Consider the following 22,057-nt stretch of genomic DNA (forward strand, 5'->3'; position numbering starts at 1 on the left):
TTAGGGCTGGGAATCAAAAACTAACTAATTAATCGCACAATTTGATGTGATTAATCGCATTTACCCCAAACTTGTAATCATCAATATTTAAACGTAGAATCACTAATTAAATTAAACAACACACAAAAATGTCCACACAAATTGGACAGAAAAAAGCCCTATATTAAAATATTAAACATCAATATATCAATATATTATTCTTCATTCAGTTCTATGCAACATACTCAGATTTAACAGATTTATTTTTTGACTAATTATCAAAATTAAGTATAGTCATACAAAGCTATTATTATCAGAGCATGTGATCAGAGCAGGTAATTTTACCATTGTTGCCCAGCATGGCTTTACCAGCTCAGCAAACAGAAGTCTACTAGGCTACTGAGAAATTTCACGTTATTTGAGCGGACTTTTCCAGTGCGTGATCGATACAAACACGGAGCAGAACACTGAGCAGAGAGCGCAGCGCGCCGACACATGCTCACACACACACATACACGTAACGGAGAGCGCGGCGCACACACGGAGCGGAAAAAGACCCGCTCGTGAAGTTACTAAACAAGCTGCGAGAGAATGAAACCTGATCGCCGAACACGGAATTTTATTATTAATAATATTATTAATATTATTAATAATATTATTAATATTATTAATAATATTATTAATATTATTAATAATAATATTATTAATATTATTAATAATAATATCATTAATATTATTAATAATAATATCATTAATATTATTATTAATAATATTATTATTAATATTAATATTAATAATTGTATTAATATTATAATTATTAATATTATTATTAATAATTAATATTATCTCATAATTTGGCAGCAGGTACATAAGGCACTTTAAGACCTGACACACAGATCCATTATACTGTTACACTCTTCCTCAACCGTTTACGTTCACTTAAAACATATCTGACTGTTTAAGTGAATTCTCGCCAAGACCAACATTTTGACATTATTTTGGGTGTATTTGACTGCTTAAGCTCAATAAGCAGCGAAAAAGAACTCTGAATTTAGCACTGAGAGGCTGCTTTATGTGCATGCACTTTGGGTGTAATACGCAAAATCCCACGCCGAAGTTCAAGCCCTGTATTCATCCTGAGAAAATGAATCGAGTGGATGAGGGGAGGTGGATTTATGTGTCAACTCGCTGTCAGACAGATGAGAGACAGAGAAAGCGCACCGAGTATCGTGTATCTATTCTGTGGAAAATTAGTATTGATAGCGATTCAGATATTTCAGCATTGATATATCGACATTTTTGACAACACTACATTACACTTAGTTTATTATTTAAGATGCCTATTTAAAAGACTACACTTGAAAAATGTATATATTATATCTAAAATGCAAACCGGCAAAGTGGCTAGTAGGAGGGACTGCATTACATGGCACTGCTAACATCCACCCGCATTTGGCAGGTGTTAATGTCCAGCCCTGTATGTACATGTACATGTACAGTATATGTATATGTATATAAATATTGTAATACTTAGAATGACATCATCCTTTATAAGAAAAAAAACAAGAAAGAAAAAGAAATCAAAAGGCGGCAGAGGTTCGCTTGTGAAACCGTGGAAGCCAGCTCAAGAGAACAGATGATATAAGGTTTCCCTCCTAATAATTTCAGGAATTTCATTATTTCCTATGAAAATATTTGGCTGGCTTTTTGGCTGTACAGAAGGGGGAAAGGGGGTCAGGGAGTTTCATGATGAGATGAATAAGTCAGCTATAGAGTAAGTGCAAAAAGAGCTTGTTTTTTTAAAACGCAGGCCTTTGCTTTAATAAAAATTCCACTACTGTAGGTCAAAGCCACCTAATCTGAGTTCAATTAAGTTTAATCCACTGGCTCACTTACAAAAACACAACACGAATCAGATGTGGACGTAGGCCTACTACATAAACAGCAGGCCAAAGTATGCATATGTCCAGCCAAAGTATGCAGGCATCAGTGGTCATGTATTGCACAATTCTGCTCAGGATCATTTGAGGTTTTTTTGCTGAGTAGGGAAGTGGGTGACACTGGCAGTACAACGTTTGAAGCCACATAATGAATCACTAGGCTGACATTAGTGGTGATCACCTTCATGAATGCCAGAATAGTCTGGTGCCAATCTCACAGGGCAGAACGTCTTAAAAGAGGTCAGTCCATTCACATTTACATATCAACATGTACAGTACAGGCTTGTATCATGGGAATTCTGTCCATTATACGAGCAAAAAAGGGGGGAGAAAGCGCAGAAGTCACTGCTGATCAGTTCCGCCTGGCTACACTGAGAGTGCTCCAAGTGGTGTGTTGACGCATTTATATTTAATGCCTATTAAATGCGTGATTATGGCTTCATCCATTTACACCCATGTATTATTCATCTGAATCAGTAAAGACTGCCTTACATCCAGATGTACTGAGTGTGGTTTTGCGTAGAGCTGCTCGGGGCGGGTTGGCATGGCAGTGTTCACCAGTTGGCTGAGAGGGCTATAATTTTCTCAGCCTTTCAGGGATCTTTTCATCAGCTCCAAGTACATAAGAGGAGTGATCAATCATCTATACAATTAGCATCATGCACAACCAGGCGTGAAGTTCACAGGCTCGTGGGATAATTTGTAGCTGACCTCTACAGGAATAATATAATTCACAGACAGTTACCATAAAAGGGACTAGAAGAGAGGAGGACACGTTTATGCAAGGTCTATCAAAAACGGGGGCTGTTTTATATATGAAGAAAAGAAAACTGAAATAGATAAAACATAAGAAATATTGGATGAAAATAATACAGTAAACACTGTAGCCTCGCAGAAGAATGAGCGCAATGTAGAGCTTGGGATATTCCTATGTATGCCTGAGACAGTTTTCCACAGGAAACACCTGCACAAAGTATTTAAAAACATATTTTTTGGGAGAATAAAATTCAATCAACATCTGGTTCAATGACATACTGTATTAGAGTGTGCACGATCTGTGTATGTGTGTATATATATAATATATAATATATATATATATATATATATATATATATATATATATATATATGTGTATATATGTGTATATATGTATGTGTGTGTGTGTGTGTGTGTGTGTGTGTGTGTGTGTGTGTATGTATGTATGTATGTATGTTGTTTTTATTGTATATGTATGTTTGTTGTTCAGATTGTTTATATATATATATATATATATATATATATATATATATATATATATATATATATATATATATATATATATAAACAATATAGTGAAAGTAATATAACAATTGACATAATCTGGAAGTAATGGAGGATTTAGGAATATACGGTTCAGATTGTTTATATATATATACACATATATACATATATATACACACACATATATACACATATATATATATATATATATATATATATATATATATATATATATATATATATATATATATATATATTTGTTATATTACTTTCACAATTTTTTACTCTCAGAAATATTGCTAATTTGGAACAAACAAAAGATTTACTTCTTTTTTTTTTTTTTATTACATTTTACTAAAACTTTACATTATGTTTGAAAAAAATACTGCTGAGCCTTTAATAAACATTAAATTATTTTCCGCAAAACAGTTCAAAAGTTCCGCTGTAATGAATCACCATAAATCATCTCAATATTTGTTTCTGAGCAAAACTTTCGCATTTAGTGTTTTTGCGAACAATCCCAAAAATTCTCTGGGGAACGCAACACTTTCACAAGAGAATGCAAAAGTTTGGTGAACGAACACAAAAGCACTGTCATATAATTTTTCATCCCATCTATTTTTCCCCATCTCCAAGGTCCCCTTAGAAGCTCAGAAAAATACACTGTGAAAAATATGCCTTGGTTATTTTTAATCAGATATTTTGTGCTATGCATTAAACATTGCAAACGTATGCAACAGTAGCTGTTTCAAAATTATTATTCTTCTGATAAAAACAAACAAACAGCCCTTTGAGCCATTTCAGAGCAAATACATAAATAAAGAGATATGTATCGACTATTAAAGGCTGAAAAACATTGAGAGCTGCATCCTCAGGACTACATTCATGCTGACTCAACATAAGTTGTGTACCATCACATTTGATGCGGACAGCCAGACACACAAACAGAGACGCTGCAACAAAGCATCAGCATTATTTGGTTCTCATGAATGCCTCGCATTATTTTAGGAGACAAATATGTTTGAAATACAACTGAAACTATCTCTTTGAAATTGAATAAAGTTGTGTGTGTCCAGTGATGCTAATGTGGTGGAGTGGAAGTCCCCAGTGAAAAGGCCTCCTCACACAAATGAATCAGCTGGTCTCACAGTGGCATGTTAAAGGACTACTTAATTGCTGCAGTTTAAAAAGAGGAAATCCTTCTGTCCCCAGGGCTTAACTCTTTATCCAAACCTACTTCTAAACACTAGGGGTTGGACCTTGTGGTTGTGTGCCGATGTGTGTGTGCGCGCCATTGCATGCGATGAATAGGGAGACAGATCTCAATCTCTTTTTTTAGGTTGCCACTTCTGTAGGCTTGTGGTTTCTCAAGCCTCCAGAGGAAAAAAAGGTGCTAAGAGCGTCCAAATCCTTGATAAGGTAACCAGCTATTAGCCAGCTTAGTTTACAAGCCAAGTGACTTAGATTATGTCACAGAATGAAGTTTCACTGCTAATAGAGATCCTCTTATTTTTTGAGTTGGATACCCTTTTCAAGGACAAAGCAGGGGTACAACATACACTTGACTACTCTGAGACAAACAAGTATGCACTTGAGATATGCTGTAAGGAAAGCTACTGTATGCATTTTCTTTCCTCTCTTGAAGTTGTTGTGACCTTTGAATCATCAGTGATCAGCGAAAGCCCTGCCCTGAAGCTAAATACTGGCATCACTGTCAGACTGAGCACTTAATCCAGTTCCATACACAGATAGTTCAGTTATTTATATGAGTGGCAAACACAAATCAATTGAATTTACTCCTGAAACATTCCGGTTTTTATAAAATCGACATACGGTAGCTAACAGCTAGCTATTAAAGCACTGATGATGTCACTATCTTTTTGACACTGAGAGCTTGTCTCAAGTGCTTGAAAATGAGCCAAATACTGGTCTTGACTCATGCAATTATACTGACTTGACTGATTTTTATTTTTTTTGACTCGTCTTGTTTTTTATACCGTCTTGTCTACCATAGTTTCTCACCAGGCCAGCGGTCTTAGGGTGACCCCATATCATGTCACATTATATCATATACATCAGCTTAAAGTGCATAATTAAAAACATGATGTTCCCTTTCAAGGGAACTCGAGCTGCGTTTGAGACGCTGTGGGAACGCCCTGCGTGATTGCGTCGTGAAGCACGTGTATAATCAGTCCAATGGAAAGACGAGACGTCATAGGCGGGTGACGTCATCGACCAGGAAACTATAAAGCACCCCTGAAACCAGACCGCATTAGCTTCTGTGCCTTCAGCAAGCGCTCTCTGTATATCTGTCCTTGTCATATTTATTGTTGTCTGTCAAGTTCAATATATCATATATAATGGCGAGCAAGCAAGATTTTAAGCGTTGTGTTGTTCCCTGCCCCCGTTACATCACGGGTGGGGACACACATCAGCTTTGTGTTGCCTGTTTGGGAGTGGAGCATGCCCAGTCAGTCCTCGAGGGGGCTGAATGTGAGCATTGCGAGAAGCTGTCCGTGAGGACGCTCCGCTCCCGCTGGGCGTTCTTCGAGGTGGACGGTTCGGTTCGCGCTCCCCGAGGTGCAGGTCCCGCTGCTGCCGAGGCACAGCGGCGGCTTTCATCTTGGGGTTCGCAGATGGATTTAGTAGCGGGGTTTGAGACGGCCCCGCCCTTTCTCAGCCCTTACCTGCTGAATCCAGTGCCTCTGCCCAGGAAGGAGCCCGCTCTGCGGCTTCTCCTTCCAAGGTTGAGGCACCAATGCTGCGGCTATCCAGTTCTGAGGAACTGGATGTCGTTAGTATTGATACAGGGGATTATGAGTCTTCGCCAGCTCATACCTCTGTTGATGAGGAGCTATTGGAGGTCTTGACTCATGCTGTAGCTAAATTAAATATTGACTGGCCAGCCGATGATGTTGAAACCGAATCTAGAAACTGTCTTTTAGATGAACGATATTTGCCATCTAGATCACAACCTCCTCGTTGGGAACTCCCATTTTTTTCCCGAGCTCCACACCGAGGTGTTGAAATCGTTGAATAAACCAGTGTCTTTCAGAGTGCATAATCCACAAACATCCAACTATAGTAATATTAAGGGTATATCACACTATGGTTATATTACATTCCTAAGGTCCCTACTAATGTTGCGGGCCCAATAGTGCTGCAGGCCTTTTATCCTCCACCATTTAAAACCCCAGATCAGGAAAAACTTCTGTTATGTCCCGTTCGGGCTTTAGATGCTTACGTTCACAGAGCTGCCCTGTGGCGTAAATCAGGGCAATTATTTGTCTGCTTCGGGTCACCTAAGAAAGGTTGCCCTGCATCTAAACAGGTAATGAGCAAGTGGGTAGTTGAGGCTGTCTCACTTGCTTATGAAGCAGCCGGACAGCCTTCACCCTTGGCTGTTTGGGCCCATCCTACGAGAAGTATGGCTGCCTCTACGGCTTTAATTTCGGGAGATTCTCTTGTAATGCGGTGGGCTGGTCCTCACCACATACATTTGTCAGATTTTATGATCTAGACCTCTCCACTCCTAGGGCTAGGTTGCTTGCTTCTTAGTGTGCGCAAGGACTTCACACAGAACGAGTATTTGGTATCATGGCGTAGTGGGTTCCCACAGCATCTCAAACACAGCTCAAGTTCCCTTGAAAGGGAACGTCTCAGGTTACGTATGTAACCCTGGTTCCCTGATAGGGAACGAGACGCTGCGTTCGCCTACCATACTTCCTTGCATGCCCTGATCGACTTGCTTCAGGCTTACCAGAAGCTAACGCGGTCTGGTTTCAGGGGTGCTTTATAGTTTCCTGGTCGATGACGTCACCCGCCTATGACGTCTCGTCTTTCCATTGGACTGATTATACACGTGCTTCACAATGCAATCACGCAGGGCGTTCCCACAGCGTCTCAAACGCAGCGTCTCGTTCCCTATCAGGGAACCAGGGTTACATACGTAACCTGAGACGTTTTTGTCATTGCTAGTTTACTGTCAATTTTTGTTTACAGCCACACAACGTTGTGTAATCAGGCACTACGGTTTTTAATGAAATTTATATTTTTATTCTGCAATGATGCATTAAATTTATCAAAAGTGATGGTAAAGGCATGTATAATATAACAAAAGATTTATTTTTCAAATAAATGCTGTTCTTCTGAACTTTCGATTCATCAAAGAATCCTGAAAAAATCTATCATGGTTTTCACAAAAATATTAAGCAGCACAACCTCTTTCTATCTCTCTCATAGACACATTAAGAGAGAGAAAAGATGCATATACTACGAAAAGATTGATAAAACATAGTGCTAGGTTTAAAGGCTAGATTTTTCCAAATGAGCCATGCAGCTACAGCACAGTATAGCTAGCTACACTCTCAGGAAAAAAGGTGCAAAAGCTGTCACCGGGGCAGTACCATTTCAAAAAGTTCACCTTTGTACGTAAAGAGTGCATATTAGTACCTCAAATGTACATAGCGGTACCAAAAGTGTACATATTAGAACCTAAATGGTACATATTAGAACCTTTAACCTTTGTGGATACGATGTCTCATAAAAAATTACAGTGTCGACTCTTATGAGTTTACGTGCAATACACAGACATACGTAATCAAACTCTATTACAAGGGTCCGATCTACATGACACATAAGGAAATATATATGTAGTAGTAGTTAATGATAAAAGACTTGAGTTTTTTTATTTATTTGTCGGGTCATGTCAAGTCTGAAGTCATTTCAGGTCGAGTCCGAGTCAAGTCTGAAGTCTATTAAAATGCGACTCGAGTCAGAGTCTGGTTACAACTAACACTATGTTATAATAGCAACCTGTAACTGACAATTTTTTTTTTTTTTTTTTTTTAAGATAAAAGCAACTAAGTTATTATTAGCTAAAACCCAATTCAATATATCACATACATTACAGAAACAATACAGATATGAAAAAAACAGGATTAATAAAACCCTGACATTTTGAAACTTATTAATTAAAAGGACTGTTGAAAATGGCAGATTTTAAAGTTGACATCTGCATGATTTGTAGGCAAAAACATAGCCTATTCACCACAGCATTTTATTTCATTGTTCTGTTCTTGCACAACTCTTTGTTCATGCATTCTTGTACAATCAAAAAGGAATGTCAAATCACTTCGTTATGCAGCCTTCGGCAAAGCTCTCCAGACATACCATAATCAAATCAAAACAAGCAACAAACAAGTTGGAGTGCTCTCCGCTTGACCACAGGCTCTAGTCACATCTAACACACAAACATCAACAGGACAAACTGCAATTACAGCAACCAAAAAACAACTACAGTGAACTAAGGATCTGTAACCACAGACGGACAGGAAGCAATATGATTATGTAATTTACGAGCAGTTCCACAATGCAATGAGGTTATAAACCTGGAACCTATAGGCTATTTTAATTTATAGAACATCTGAAAGGTAAGTGATGCCTTTTATATTTAATTCGTTCCGATTTACAGATATCAAATATGCAATCATTCAACCCTATTCAGTTACTGTTTCCAGAGAATAAACCTTTCATCTTGGACTTGGACCTTGACATGACTTTCTTTCTTTTTTTTTTTTTTTTTTAATCTGGCACAGATCCCTAGTTGTCCTTAAATGTCCTTGTTTATTCTGATTAAATACACTAAACTGCACTAAATGATAATCAGCGGTTTTGCTTTCAAGAATCTGCTGCAGACATAAAGTGGGTTTCAAAAGAGTCCACCTGTGAAAATGCTTCATTTATTACATTTATAACAAATTACGTATATTATAAGCATGATTTGAGTGAAAAGTTGAAAAGTCAGAAGGTTTTAGTATTGTCCCTTTTGCTTTATTGACAGCACTTCCGGATGATCATGTTCTCCAGTCTGATCAATTACTTATTTGATTGGTGAGTGGCGAATCTTAAATATTTACTATAACATTTTTTCATAATGCTTCTTTGTTTACTTTTTTCAAAATTCTAAAGCTTTGTTTATTTCCAGATTTAAATCCAATTTTGAATCCCAGATTGTCATAGTAGTCTCAGACTTCTAAACCTCAATGTATGTCACAAAACAGTTACAGGAACCTTTGCTGAGAAAGGAGAAGAGCGGAAAATAGATCTTTGGTTTGTCCCACCATCTAAAGAACAAATACAGTGCTTTACCCTAACAGTATCCAGTGCCCCCACAACCTCAACATATTTCTGGAAGGTTCTTTTTCCTGAGCAGGGCTCCCAGAAGAGTCTCTAATGCTGTAAGTAATAGTGTTGGAGATTCTGCTTTAAGCTGTGATTGGCTCCCCTGCTTGTCCAGGGGGACATAGTTTCCATTCCCACTTACTCTCTATCAAATAACTTTTATAAGCTTACAAAAAAGGAGAACTATGTCTAGAATCTCCTCAGTCTTCACATCTGGTCGCCACGAGAGTAGTTAATTTCACCCACAGAGTAAAACGTGATTGGTTGCTGAGCTCTGAATCAGTGCCAAAACGTACTCCGGGGATACATGAAACACAAAAGCACAGGCCTGAAACTCACTAGTACAGACACACCAAACGGTGCGCACCAAACCATAGGGCAGAGACTCATCCTTCATGGTGTTTTATTGTCCCTCAAACTGCATCCATCCCTGTATACGTTGATTCATGCTCCAGAACTCGTGACTCCGGTTAAACAGTAAGATGTTTTCAAGACGTCACGCCATAATGCATTGATGGAACGGAATTCAAATAGCTGAAAGATTCACACATAGGAATGAAAATTATAGTGCCCTGGAGTTCCCTTCCAAAATCTTTAAACAGGTATGAACTTCTAACCTTGAGCTTCAAAAGAAGAAGAAAGAACTGTTGTACAAGGTTCAATGACAAATAAGAGTGTCTAAAGATAAAGAAAAGGACAAATCCAGTTGTGCCATTCATGTTGGATTCATATGGTTTTGAAAATAACTTTTATTACATGACTCTAAAAATGTCATGTGGTGTAACCATCAAGGAAAACGTAACATTTTCCATATATACCTAGATTTGACACATTCATATTTACAAAAAGGTTAAAAAAAAAAAAATCTTCAAGTAAAAGGAGTCACACCACATGTCATTTTACAATATAAAAATGTAATTCCAATTTATTTATTTTAATGAGGCCTTTTTTTCTTTATAATGACATCAGAACAGTTATCACTCTGAAATGTTTTACTTTATGCCTAAAAAAAGTAAAGAAAAGGAACAAAAATCTAAATTCAGAAATTAAAAACATGCTCATCATAGAAGAGGTAATCACTGTATGTATGAATTGCATTTTAAAGGTTTTCTTTTTTAATTAATACATGTTGATGAAAAATGCCTACTGTAAAGCCTACAGGATCAATTTGAAACACAAATTTCTAAAGCCTCTAAAATATGAACAGGATCAAAACTTTGCTGAAAAACCTGTTGTACACAATCTACTACATGCTTTCTGTCGTCAGATTGACCTTTAAACTTTTTAGCAAGTAAAAGGACTTTTAGTATAATTCTAAAAATGCCCCCCTTCTGGTCGTGGTATTCATAAAAACTACAGAGCTTGGATCATAAAAGTAAGCAGTTAAATATCATCCTACTAAGACATATTATTGGGAGATATAAAGTGATAACTGACATTTATATGCAGTTTATGTTGGTAGTCTGCAATACTGTTATAAAGATCTCATTGATTTACATTACAACATTACATTTTACTTTGTAGCTATATATCAGCAACTGCTCCAAATTGCATCATTTTCTGTTTTCATCTCCGAATAAATTTGTTTACATTTTTTTCCTCCTCGATTATAGCTCCATATTTTCCTAAATCAAACTATATGAGCCATAAAAGCCTTATGTACTAAATATGAGACTCAACACAATTTTTTTTTTTTTTTTTGCGAAGGTTTCATAACCAGAAAATAAATAAATATTTCTGACTATTATTTTATATGTCATGCTTAACAGGGTTGATTTTTGCCCATGATTTAGGGCCAGATTTACCAAACAGGGCAAATTAGTGTGAGAGCTGTTAGTAAATCTGGCCTATAGTCTAATATTTGCATGATTAATGCATTATGTAACGAATTCATCTGTATGCCATATTCTGTGTTTGTCACTGAATAGGTTTGAAATAGCAGTTTGTGAATTACCTGAGGGGTGACGCAGGATTAAAGCAGGTCTTCGTGACATCAGTGGTGTTAGGGTTGCAGCAGTCCCCATGATCGTAATAGAAATTGTCCCAGTTACACTCTGGGTCACAAACCCCATTCCCCTGCTTGTATTCGGGACAGCGAGCGATTTGCCTCTTACAGTATCCGGCATCGAATCCCGTAAGGGTATGGTTACATTCTGGATCACACTCTTCATCGCCCACTTTGCTGATATCACAGTTGGCCAGTATTAGGCGGTTACGTAATGACGAGTTGTAGACGTTGTGAACGGTTCGTTCCCAGGAAATGTTGTAGACGCGGAAAGCATTGTTCAAGTGCTGGTGCTGAAGGTTGATCTGGTGTTCGGTAATCGTCGGCCAGTGTCCGTCATCATCGTAAACGTTTATCACTCGATAGCGCACAGTCTTGGGCTTGCGAAAGCTCCAGAGCTGATAGTAGTTTGTAATCACCTCCACGTTGTCACATACAGTCTGTCCGCAAGGTGGAGGTTTCAGTGCGGTGTCACTGAGGTCAGCCGCCAGGCTTCGGTCCGAGTGCTCCAACCGGGGGAAGCTACCATCTTTCACCGTGAGCCACCTTCTTGACATGTTCTCAAAGTTCTCATGGATGACTAGCTGAGAGAGGTCACCAAACTGACCCAAACTGTGATCCATGTATCTAATGATCTCACGTTGAGTCAGAGCTCGATGCCACAAACTCAAGCGTTCCATTGTACCCCTGTAGTTGTGGTTCAGCGCATTGCCACCGATCATTAGCACCTTGCACTTCTTGGTAAGTGGGCTGAAAATCTCACCGGATTGGTCTCGGCTTACAGCAACCTGTGCCCCGTTAACGTACAGCTTCATAAAGAGACCGTTGTAGGTCACTGCGACGTGTGACCATTGGTTGGGACTGTAAGGTGCATTGGAGGTAATCATGGTGAGCTTGTGGGCTCGGTCCGTCTTGAGGGAGAAGAAGAAGCGAGGGTCACGGTTGGCTTGGTCACTGACTGCTTTGATGCCAAACAACCATCCTCTATCACTGGACGCGTAGAAACATTTATCATAGAGACCTGCAATAAAATGACATGCATTAGATTCATGAATAAGCAGATTAAGAACAGTGGGGTCCAAAATAAACTTTTTTTTTCATAACATATATTATCAGCAAAACTATTTGAGTGAAAATGGGAAAAGATTTCAGAATGTCTCAGTAATTCTTTGGTTTCTTATGCTTTAATGACAGTACTCAAGTAGCATGAACTCCACAAGTTTGTGTAAAACCTGATGATCATGTTCACCAGCATGATTTAAGATGGATCCAAAAACATCTTGAGTCACATGATCAATGCCACTAATTTGATTAGTAAGTGACCTACAATTAGAGCAGAATTTTGCATATTTAGTATTAATTTTCATCATTTTGTTACTTTATTTCAAGACTTTATTTCTCATTTTTTTTACAATTTTTTTACACTTTTGTTCAAAATTTGGAGTCGGTAAGATTTTTTTAATTGTTTTTGAAATAAACCTCTTATGTAGCCTGGGTTTCCCCATGCTGCCTTGCACGCAGCGCGATTTTATTCACGCTGCTAGGCAGCCTGGATTCCATGGACCAGATTTTCGCCTCAGCGAGGGGACCAAATCACAGAACGGGGAGGGAGCAGCAAGACGATGACGACGTCTAAGCGACACACCGAAGCAGTTTGTTTATATCTATGGATCCAACATGGCAGCAGACGCGAAGTTACCTTTCGATGCAGCCTTAGATAGTGTTCTAAGTAGTTTAGAACGCAAGTTTAGAACGTCTTCTTCCTCGTCGAATTTCTGTCGCTCTACATACGTCATCTGGTATAATTGAAACGATTGGCTATGATCTACGTACAGGCGCATTTGATAGACATTCGTAGCGCCCAATAAACGGCTCTGGGCATTCGTAAACCACGCCTCAAATACGAGAAAATGAACATGTGGTTCCCAGACCACGTCTCAATGAGACGAGGTCTGACGTTAGCCAGGCTACCTCTTATGCTCACCAAGGTTGCATTTGATCAACAATACAGAAAAAATATAGTAATATTGTGAAATATCTTTACAATTTAAAATAACTATTTTCTTGTTTAATATATTTGAAAATGTAATCTATTCCTGTGATGGCAAAGCTGAATTTCCAGCATCATTACTCCAGTCTTCAGTGTCACATGATCCTTCAGAGATCATTCTAATATACTGATTTGTTCTCAAGAAACATTTCTTATAATTATCAATGATGAAAACAACTGCTTAATAATTTTGTGGAACATTTTTTTCAGGATTTTTTGATAAAACGTTGAAAAGAACAGCATTTATTTGAAATAAAAAATTAAAGAACAAGTCTTTACTTTTGACCAATTGAATGCATGCTTGCTGAATAAAATTATCAATGTCTTTCCAATTTGTTTAAATATTTAACATTTTTCATTATTATTATTATTATTTTTTTTTTTTTCAATTTCCCTAAATACTAAAACTTTTTATTTAGATTTAAATTAGCTTTTCAATTGCATGTTCTTTTAGACTTGTATCTTTTATCAGTACTGATATTTACTGGTCAAGAGACACAATTAGCAGATATTGATTTATCCTGAAGTATAATAAAAGGTGCACAGTAGTAATTCAGCAAACTGACTGACGCAACAACGCGTAAGTTACCGCAGCCTGATGCGGAGAGTGACGAAAAACTATGTGTTTGTCCAGAAAAGTGGGGAACACACAGTGGTTCCCATGATCAAATCATTGCAACAGTCCAGTCCAAGGACTACAGGCCTACGAGGAAGCATCTGCTAGCAATCAGGCCCAGACAGTGTGGTCTTGTATCAACAGAGCAAAGGTTACTTGAATTTTCAGTCTATTTTCTTGAAATGTGCCTCAACAGTAGGGATGTTTGAAATCAAAAATGGTCCTTTTTTCGGCACAGTGCGTATTATGATTGGGGCTCTAAAACCCTTTCTTCCTGTTTCATTTGGAAACCATATGCTGAGCTCCAGAAGGAAACGTATTCTTACATTTAATGGGTACGCGTCCTTCATAATCATCCAGAGTGCGTAAAAGAGGATTTAATTTGAATCATTGTACTTCAACACTGCAGAAATCAGATACAGTGCATATTCTAAAATTGTAACTCTAAAGTTTAACCAAAAAGCCCTACAAATCCACACAGCAGTGCTTGCTTAATCCAGTAAGTTTGCTGAGCAATGAAACCTGAAGTCAAAGACAGAAAGTGAAGATCTAGTGACCCTCGTTAAGTCTTCTGCATGAGGAAATCTCTCATCTCCCACAGCGGTGTTTGTTAGAGGTAATTGGTGAAACTCAGTTAGGGCGAATAAGCAGTAAAGCGTTACCAGGGTAGCAGAGGAAAATATTACTATACCACATTACTACTTCAGTACACACAATTTGTAACATAACTGCAAATTTACACATGCCTCTGCAACAGGGAAATTCATTTGGATGGAATTGCTTAAAACTCCTTAAGTGAAGCTGAAAGCAAGAGGATCTTTTGACCGCTAGGATTGACCACTTTAAAGAGATCATTCATTCGGTAGCGCCTTACTTAAGAGCAGACAGGAGCATGTAGTTCCCTCTCACTTCTAGGCTGCCAGCAGAACCACTGCCAGCATCTATAAAAATAAATTGTGCCATAAAACTGAGGAAATTACAATCTGTGAAATCCTGGAATGAGACCACTAAGTTGGAAATAACAAACAGGTACGATTCTTGCCAGCCCCGAACTTTAGACATGCAAGGGGCTCAGTGCAGGGAGAGTGATGGGGGTTCAATGAATGGATGGATGGATGGAAACTCTAGAGAATGCTAATTTTATATTGATCACCATAGAGATGTCATTAAAAACAACAGTCCACAGCTTTAAATAGTTTAAAGATAATGCATTAAATACTAATGTATGATAATCAGAGTGGGGGAAAAGTCCTGCACACAAATATAATGTTGCTTGCTTTGCGAAATAACTTAATGAAATCAATCCAGTCATTGAAAAATTTAATTTTGGAAATGAATGCAGTTGGCTCCTTGTGCCGAATATGGTGTACCTTGTAATCCTTTCCAATATTTCATGAAAGCATCCATTTTGAATTCATTCAATCTCAGTATCCAGCACCATGGACAGAGCACTACAAAGTGAGCATTACGAAATGAAAGACACAAGCACAGCAACTGTTTAGAAAAGTTTATATACACCTGTACTGTCTATAGACCTTTATTAAAACATTTAAGGCTATAATTAATTTTTAGACTAGGTTTAAGTTGGCTATGGGGTCAGTATATCCTTCTCAAGTAAAATAAACTAAATAGATTGCAGTATTTTTATTTATTTATTATATTTTACCTCATGCATTATAATTAAGACAAACTGTTATTTAGCAGTACACATGCATGATTTTATAAATAAAATATATTTTTTTATTATTATATTATATATTTTTTATTTATTAACAGTTGTATTATATATATATATATTAATTCACATCTTTATAAACCTCCTAAATGATCTATTACCATTACAGAAACATAAAATACCTGTTAACAACAACATTAGACAAACATAAATCATCCTGTTTGGTAACATGATAATTGAATATTTACATTTTTATGGCCATCATTACAAACCTCTAAGTGGTGCTATTGACAGTTTTATGAGGTGCTTATTAATTTATTGTAATGTGCCATAAAATATCCCATCCCACTGTGTACTATAAGACCTCAAAGACAACAATGAAAGAAAAAGTTAAGTGTAAACATTTCTATTTAAAATCAGACTGCGTAAAATTTCAGATGAACAGTTGCCGCCGCTTAACGTCAGCAGACATGCTGTAAAACTTCTAGTAAAAAAGGCATCTGTCTGAGAATAGGCTCAGTGCCTCTCTGTGCGCTCAGCGTTCTTGCATCTGAGGATCTGATTGACTGCACTGCCGAGTCTATTCCATGATGTTCTGTGGCAAGGACTGTAATATCTTTACAAGAAGAAGCAATAACAAAACCACTTGAAGAAAGGATGGACAAGGCACTAATTTTATAGCTTCCTCCATCTGGACTGACACTTAAAGCATTCCCTTCTCTTATTCCTATACCTGAAGACTCCTGATTACAAATAAAGCATATTTGTGGGTTAAAACCTAACAGTCAATCTGATGGCCACAACTTAGTTGCATGGACCACAAACATTTAATGCTTTGTTTAAAGCGAAATTTGCTGAACATTGTATTTGTATTGCTGAACATTTGCAGTAGGAGAAGCTACAGTATATAAACTCTGCCAGCGCCCCCTCGTTGCTTCTTAATGTTACTGTGACTAAGAAGATCATTGTGAGGACAGAGGAGTGGACTAATTTTAGATGACTCACTGACAAGATGTATTCAATCAATCCATTAACATGCAGCTCTCTGGAGATATAAAGCTTATTTAAAGACAATGTACCCAACTGTATGCAATAACATTCATTTTCAGTGTCCTGAGTCTATGATTTGCAATTGAAATAATTCATCTTGAAATCTACCACTGAATTGCATGTCCATGTCTCATTAATTAAGAATGATTTATTTAATTATTTATACAATTTTAATCTTGTAATGTTTTTTTTTTTTTTAAGTACTTTTTAAATTTAATTTCTATAAGCATAAACATGCAGTGTTTGTGAAAATACAGACTGCACTGTGGTTCTGTTGTAGATTTCTAATGGCATTTTAGAGAAACTATTAGAGACCAGGGAGCCTGGTAATTACAGCTAACAAATCTATTAATTTACATACATTTTCAACAACTACACGTGGCTTTGCTTTTTATTTATACTTTTAGTGACCCCAAGCATTTTAGAGAGATAATAAGAATGATTTGATTTGTGTCATTACAGTACATTTTCGTTTATGTTCCCACAAAACTGCGTGCTATAGAGGTTCATAGGGTGCACGCGGGATTCATAAACCGACTCCACGGGTATTACGCTCTCTGTTGGCTGGAGAAGGGATGAGGGGAAAAAAGAAATCACATAGATTTGTTTGAAGAAAAAAAAAAAAAAAAAAAAAAATACAACCGAGCAACTAACACGCCCACATATGCTACTCCATCCTCATAAGAATAATGCGTAATGTGCTTAAGTAGATATTTTTCAAGAAAAAATAAACGTACGAATTTTGTTATTCGATTATAAACTATAAGCGCTTCGTTAGTGGGAAATACATACTTGAAAAACATTTTTTTTAAATAAAACACACAATTAAGAATAAGCATACATTATGACTAAAGAAAAATAAGAATCCGCTGTAATGTCAGTTTGGTATAGGGTGTATGTAGTAGCCTATTTAGTGCAGAGCAGCGCACGTAAGAAGCACAGTAGCCTATGCATCAAAGGGATGACGTATTTGTTTAAGCGATTTCTGACACAGACATTTAATCATACAGCATCATAGAGAAAAATCTACAGACTACGCCGCTATCGCAAATTTCTCGCAGACACTTTGCCGTTTTAAAGATGTAAAGAAAAAAAGAAAAGAAAAGAAAAATAAATAATCAAATACAATTCTTAAAACGCCATTCGTAACAGACTTAAACATCAAACCAACATATTGGGGTATTGCAATTGCTTCTCTCGATATTACAACAAACCGTCCAAAGATTGATAACAAGAAACGCAATTTAAATCAGCAACGTTAAAACTACAAGATGCAACCAAAAGTTGGGTGGCGATAACCTGCCAATCGCATGCAAAAGAGAACCCAAGAGAGTTTTTGCTAGTAAACAACAGCAAAGGCGCATCTCCATATGCCGTCTTTGGAGAGGTCAGTTATTGTGAACTATTCTCAGTAGGCTACATGCTCATAAATAGTCAAAGTGATATAAAGAAGTGTTAGTGGCAAGTGTTTATGCAACTATTCGAAAGCTGGAGGTGATTTATGAAGCGCAGGCATGCTACACTTACACTATGAAATGATGTCTGCAGTGAATATAATGCAAGTCATAATTAAGCAAATCAAACCTCCGATAACAGCTGGAGAGCGCTGCCCACCCTCAGGTTTTATCCACATTTCCAGGGTGAAATTACCCCTTGGCACCTCTGCATTGGGTTTCAGACGCAGTTGGTCTCCTCGACCGGTAAAGTAAACAGCCCTCCGCCGACCTGGGCTGTTTTCCCCCGCCTGTGACAGGCGAGGGGAGCGCCGATCTATCCCGGGAAGTGAGCGTTTGCCCCGAGGCAGGCGTGTGGCACAAGCTCCTGGGAAGGTACTTCTGGCTTCCCTGATGCGTACCAAGTCTCTTTTAGACCTTGCAATTCGCCGTGGAGTCCCACACTCAGATCCCAAGCACACGATAAAAAGCAAAAGGCATAGGAGCCAAGTGTAAATGGGCAAAAGTTTCATTTTCAAGTGGAGAGAAGAGATTTTTTGTCAATGGATAGGGGATTTGATTATTTCAAAATACTAAATAGCGCTCGTCTTTGGAGATCTTTCCCGGTCTTTTGCTTTTACAAAAGCCTGTCAAGACGCGTATTCAACACCAACCAAGACGGCAATGCTGTCTTATTTTTTTTCCTTTATAATGTTAAGCCACGACCCCCTTTCCTTGCCCCTTTCAAAGACACTTCAACACAGATTGAGGGGGGAAAGGAATATGTTAATTCATCCAAGTGCTCCACCTTCCCAATTGAATGGATCCCATTAAACTGCATGGATGACTGAGTAATCAATCAGTGTGGAGAGGTCAAAATCATTTCCCTTTCACTTTTTTCTTCATCCGCATTTCAAATAAACTTGGTAAAAACGCGTTTCTTAAACATATTACATGCACATTGCACAACTCTATACGCGAAGCCTACATGTGTGAGTATTTGAACGGGGTCACTGGCAAGACCGCCCGGCATGAATTTCTTCAGAGGAATTCGCGTAGCATAAGTTCAACTAACACATAATATTCCCGGTCTTGTCTCGTACGAATGGAAATAAAAATATATGATTTGTCAAACATGATACTACATGTTTCAGGCAACTCGTCGTTACGTCACACTGTTTTTATTTGGCCGAAGGCATAGTGCGAATAGCTGGGTTCATTCTGACAGGAGTCGAAGGTAACCTGCTCTGCTCGCTGATGTGTTTCTCAGTGCTTATATCTGAACCGGGACGGTGTTTTTATTTTGCGCACCGCTGCGTTGAGAACCCTCTAGCGGCTACACGGTGAACTCTCAATAAAACCACAAGAAAACACAAAAATATGGTCAAGCACGTTAAATGTTTGTATTGTTCTTTCCTTTGTCCACAACGACCTATTAACGTGCGCAGCGCTGGCTGGGGAAGCAGACTGACAAAAGACAAACACAGGCTGCTGATCGGGAGAACGAGACAAGCTGACAAGATGATCAAGATTTCAAGAAAAGGATGCTTTTTGTGTGCATCATAGATATATAGGACTATGTGTGAATAAGCTGACACTAAGGGAAAAGACGACATCCATCAACATAATAATAATGGTAAACATATTTCTTTCTCCGTGATGCCTTTTTGACCAGTCCCCAGTAAATATTTTCTATTTACTTTCCCTATATATTTGGTATATGATCTACAATTTATAAAAAAAAAAGAAAAAAGATATCATCCTTTCATGATGAACTCTGAAGGACAAGCACATTTCTTTTTCTTTTTTCTTTTTAATTAATTATATTTTCTCGTTCTAAAAAACACCTTGTTGAGACCTTAAAAGACAAGGATAACAATGGATAAATGTCTGATAAACTGTCTTCAACTCTCTTACTTACAAAAAAAAAAAAAAGAATACTAATAATGATAGCATTACCACTTAACACATAGCAAGACATTCTTTGTCTGACTGAATAAATTAAATGTTTAATTGTTATTTTTTATTTGTTTAAGCATTTTGCGAAATGACACTCATATGAATAAACAGACAAATTTAGGGATCATATAGCGCTGATGAATAATAGGAAGCACATACAGTAGGGAAAAGAGTGACAGATCTGAATACATATGTGACACCTATAACAGAGTATCAAAGCATTTCCAGCCAGAGTCCTGCTGCACCCTCTTATTGCTTTTCCTTATTGAATGTCAGCAGCAGAGGGAGCCTGGAAAATGACTAAATGCACTTCCTACATCGTCTGCTCTTGATCTCAGTGTTCTGGTTCTCTCAGCTGCAGAGGGACTCCTTGCAAACATGTGACGTCAATACTGCTGAATATCAATGGGCACTGGTGCTAAAGGACCAGCGGGAAACCTGGGGTGAGCCACTTTAGAGCCCCTCATTCGGCAGGTTCTTACCTCAAAGTTACTTTCAACCATATTCAGCAGGATGTCCAAATCACTTTAAGCTCTTTGCTCAGGAAGGTTTTACAATGATCCTCCAAAAATACCTTATCTCTTATCACTTGAAATGGATGCAGCAATAAAACTCATTAAAAGGATCAGGAGGTGCAGCACTGAATCACAAAGATATTATTTGGGGTGCATACATTTAAGCACAATACTTCCTGCCTAATTTACGGTATAACTTGGTACACTGTAAACAATTATATGATCAATAAGTTATGACAACATATGTTCATGCACTTTTTTATGTTATACATGATTCAACTCATTTTTAAAGTCAGTTTAATGTAATTTAAGCTGAAGTGACGTAAGAAAATTTTAAGGAAGCAACTTCTTTTTACCTGTCCAAACCTATTTAATAGTTCAGTTCAATGGTTTCAGAATTCTTTCATTTATTTTCCCTGCTATAACTGATCTTATATAAAGCAACCTACTGGTTTTACTGGGGAGAAAGAAACTGCATTTATTGTTCATTATTTGCTCTTTAACATCAACAACAAATAAGGGCAGCAGGAACAAAATGTTCAGACTAAAAAGAGTGTGTTACTGAGTTTAGAGTGTTCATATTTGCTAATGATACATGCACTTACAAATATAATATATAGAAGTATACACTGAATGCTCCGTCGCTTTGGATGAAAGCATCTACTTTTTATGTAAATGTTCTTATTAACATATTCTCAGTGGAGTTCTCCATTTCTGACTTCAGCAAAATGCGGTGCATCTATTTTATCAGGTTGTTGGTAAAAAAGTTAACATGAATCACAGGTGCTGACACAGGATTTTATCACATCTAAACAATTGTAACAACTAGTTGAATATCCAAAATATGTAAAGAAAAATATTATTTAATTCTTTGTGATTAGTCATATCAGTTGATCAGTCAAATATTTAGGTCATTTGAAAAACTTGATGTAGATCCCTGTTATACTTTTGCTTTAAATGCATAATATTCCATATTCCATAAGCAGAGATGAGCAATGATATTATTTTGTGTCCTCTTATGTGAGATGCAGTGGGTTAATATTTTTGTTAATTGACTTCCTGACTGTATTAAATCCACTATTATGATATGTCTTTTGCATTGTTAAATATTTAGTGCTACTACTACTGTTGAGAAATATATATGTTTATGTGTCACCAAAAGATGGCATATAGGTTTGTGGTGGTCTTGCGAAAGGATTTGTGCAGTCAATTATGATGTTATCATTTATCTGCTCTGGTTTTGCTATTGGACTGTAGAACACTGACTCACGGCTTTACATTCAGCATTTTTAGTAGGGTGCTCACTGCATTAAAGAAATTAAACTTTACAAATCATTCAAAGATAACATTAAGAGAGCTCTGCACTGGTCCTGTATTGTGATTAACAGCAGG

At 37.4% G+C, this 22,057-nt stretch overlaps 1 protein-coding gene across 1 annotated transcript in view; it reads right to left on the bottom strand.

The window, feature by feature from the left end:
• The window catches only part of pappab (pregnancy-associated plasma protein A, pappalysin 1b), a gene marked incomplete at its 5' end in the record, with an annotated part of 107,818 nt that extends 89,094 nt beyond the window's left edge, over positions 1-18,724 (bottom strand). The window contains 2 exons of the mRNA XM_084413222.1: positions 11,317-12,388; positions 18,343-18,724. Of these exons, the coding sequence (XP_084269348.1) occupies positions 11,317-12,388; positions 18,343-18,724 (1,454 nt within the window). The remainder of the gene's footprint in view (positions 1-11,316; positions 12,389-18,342) is intronic.
• Between the last annotated feature and the right edge of the window lie 3,333 nt (positions 18,725-22,057).

Source organism: Rutilus rutilus (genome assembly GCF_951802725.1).
Source record: "Rutilus rutilus genome assembly, chromosome: 7".
Lineage (NCBI taxonomy): Eukaryota > Metazoa > Chordata > Actinopteri > Cypriniformes > Leuciscidae > Rutilus > Rutilus rutilus.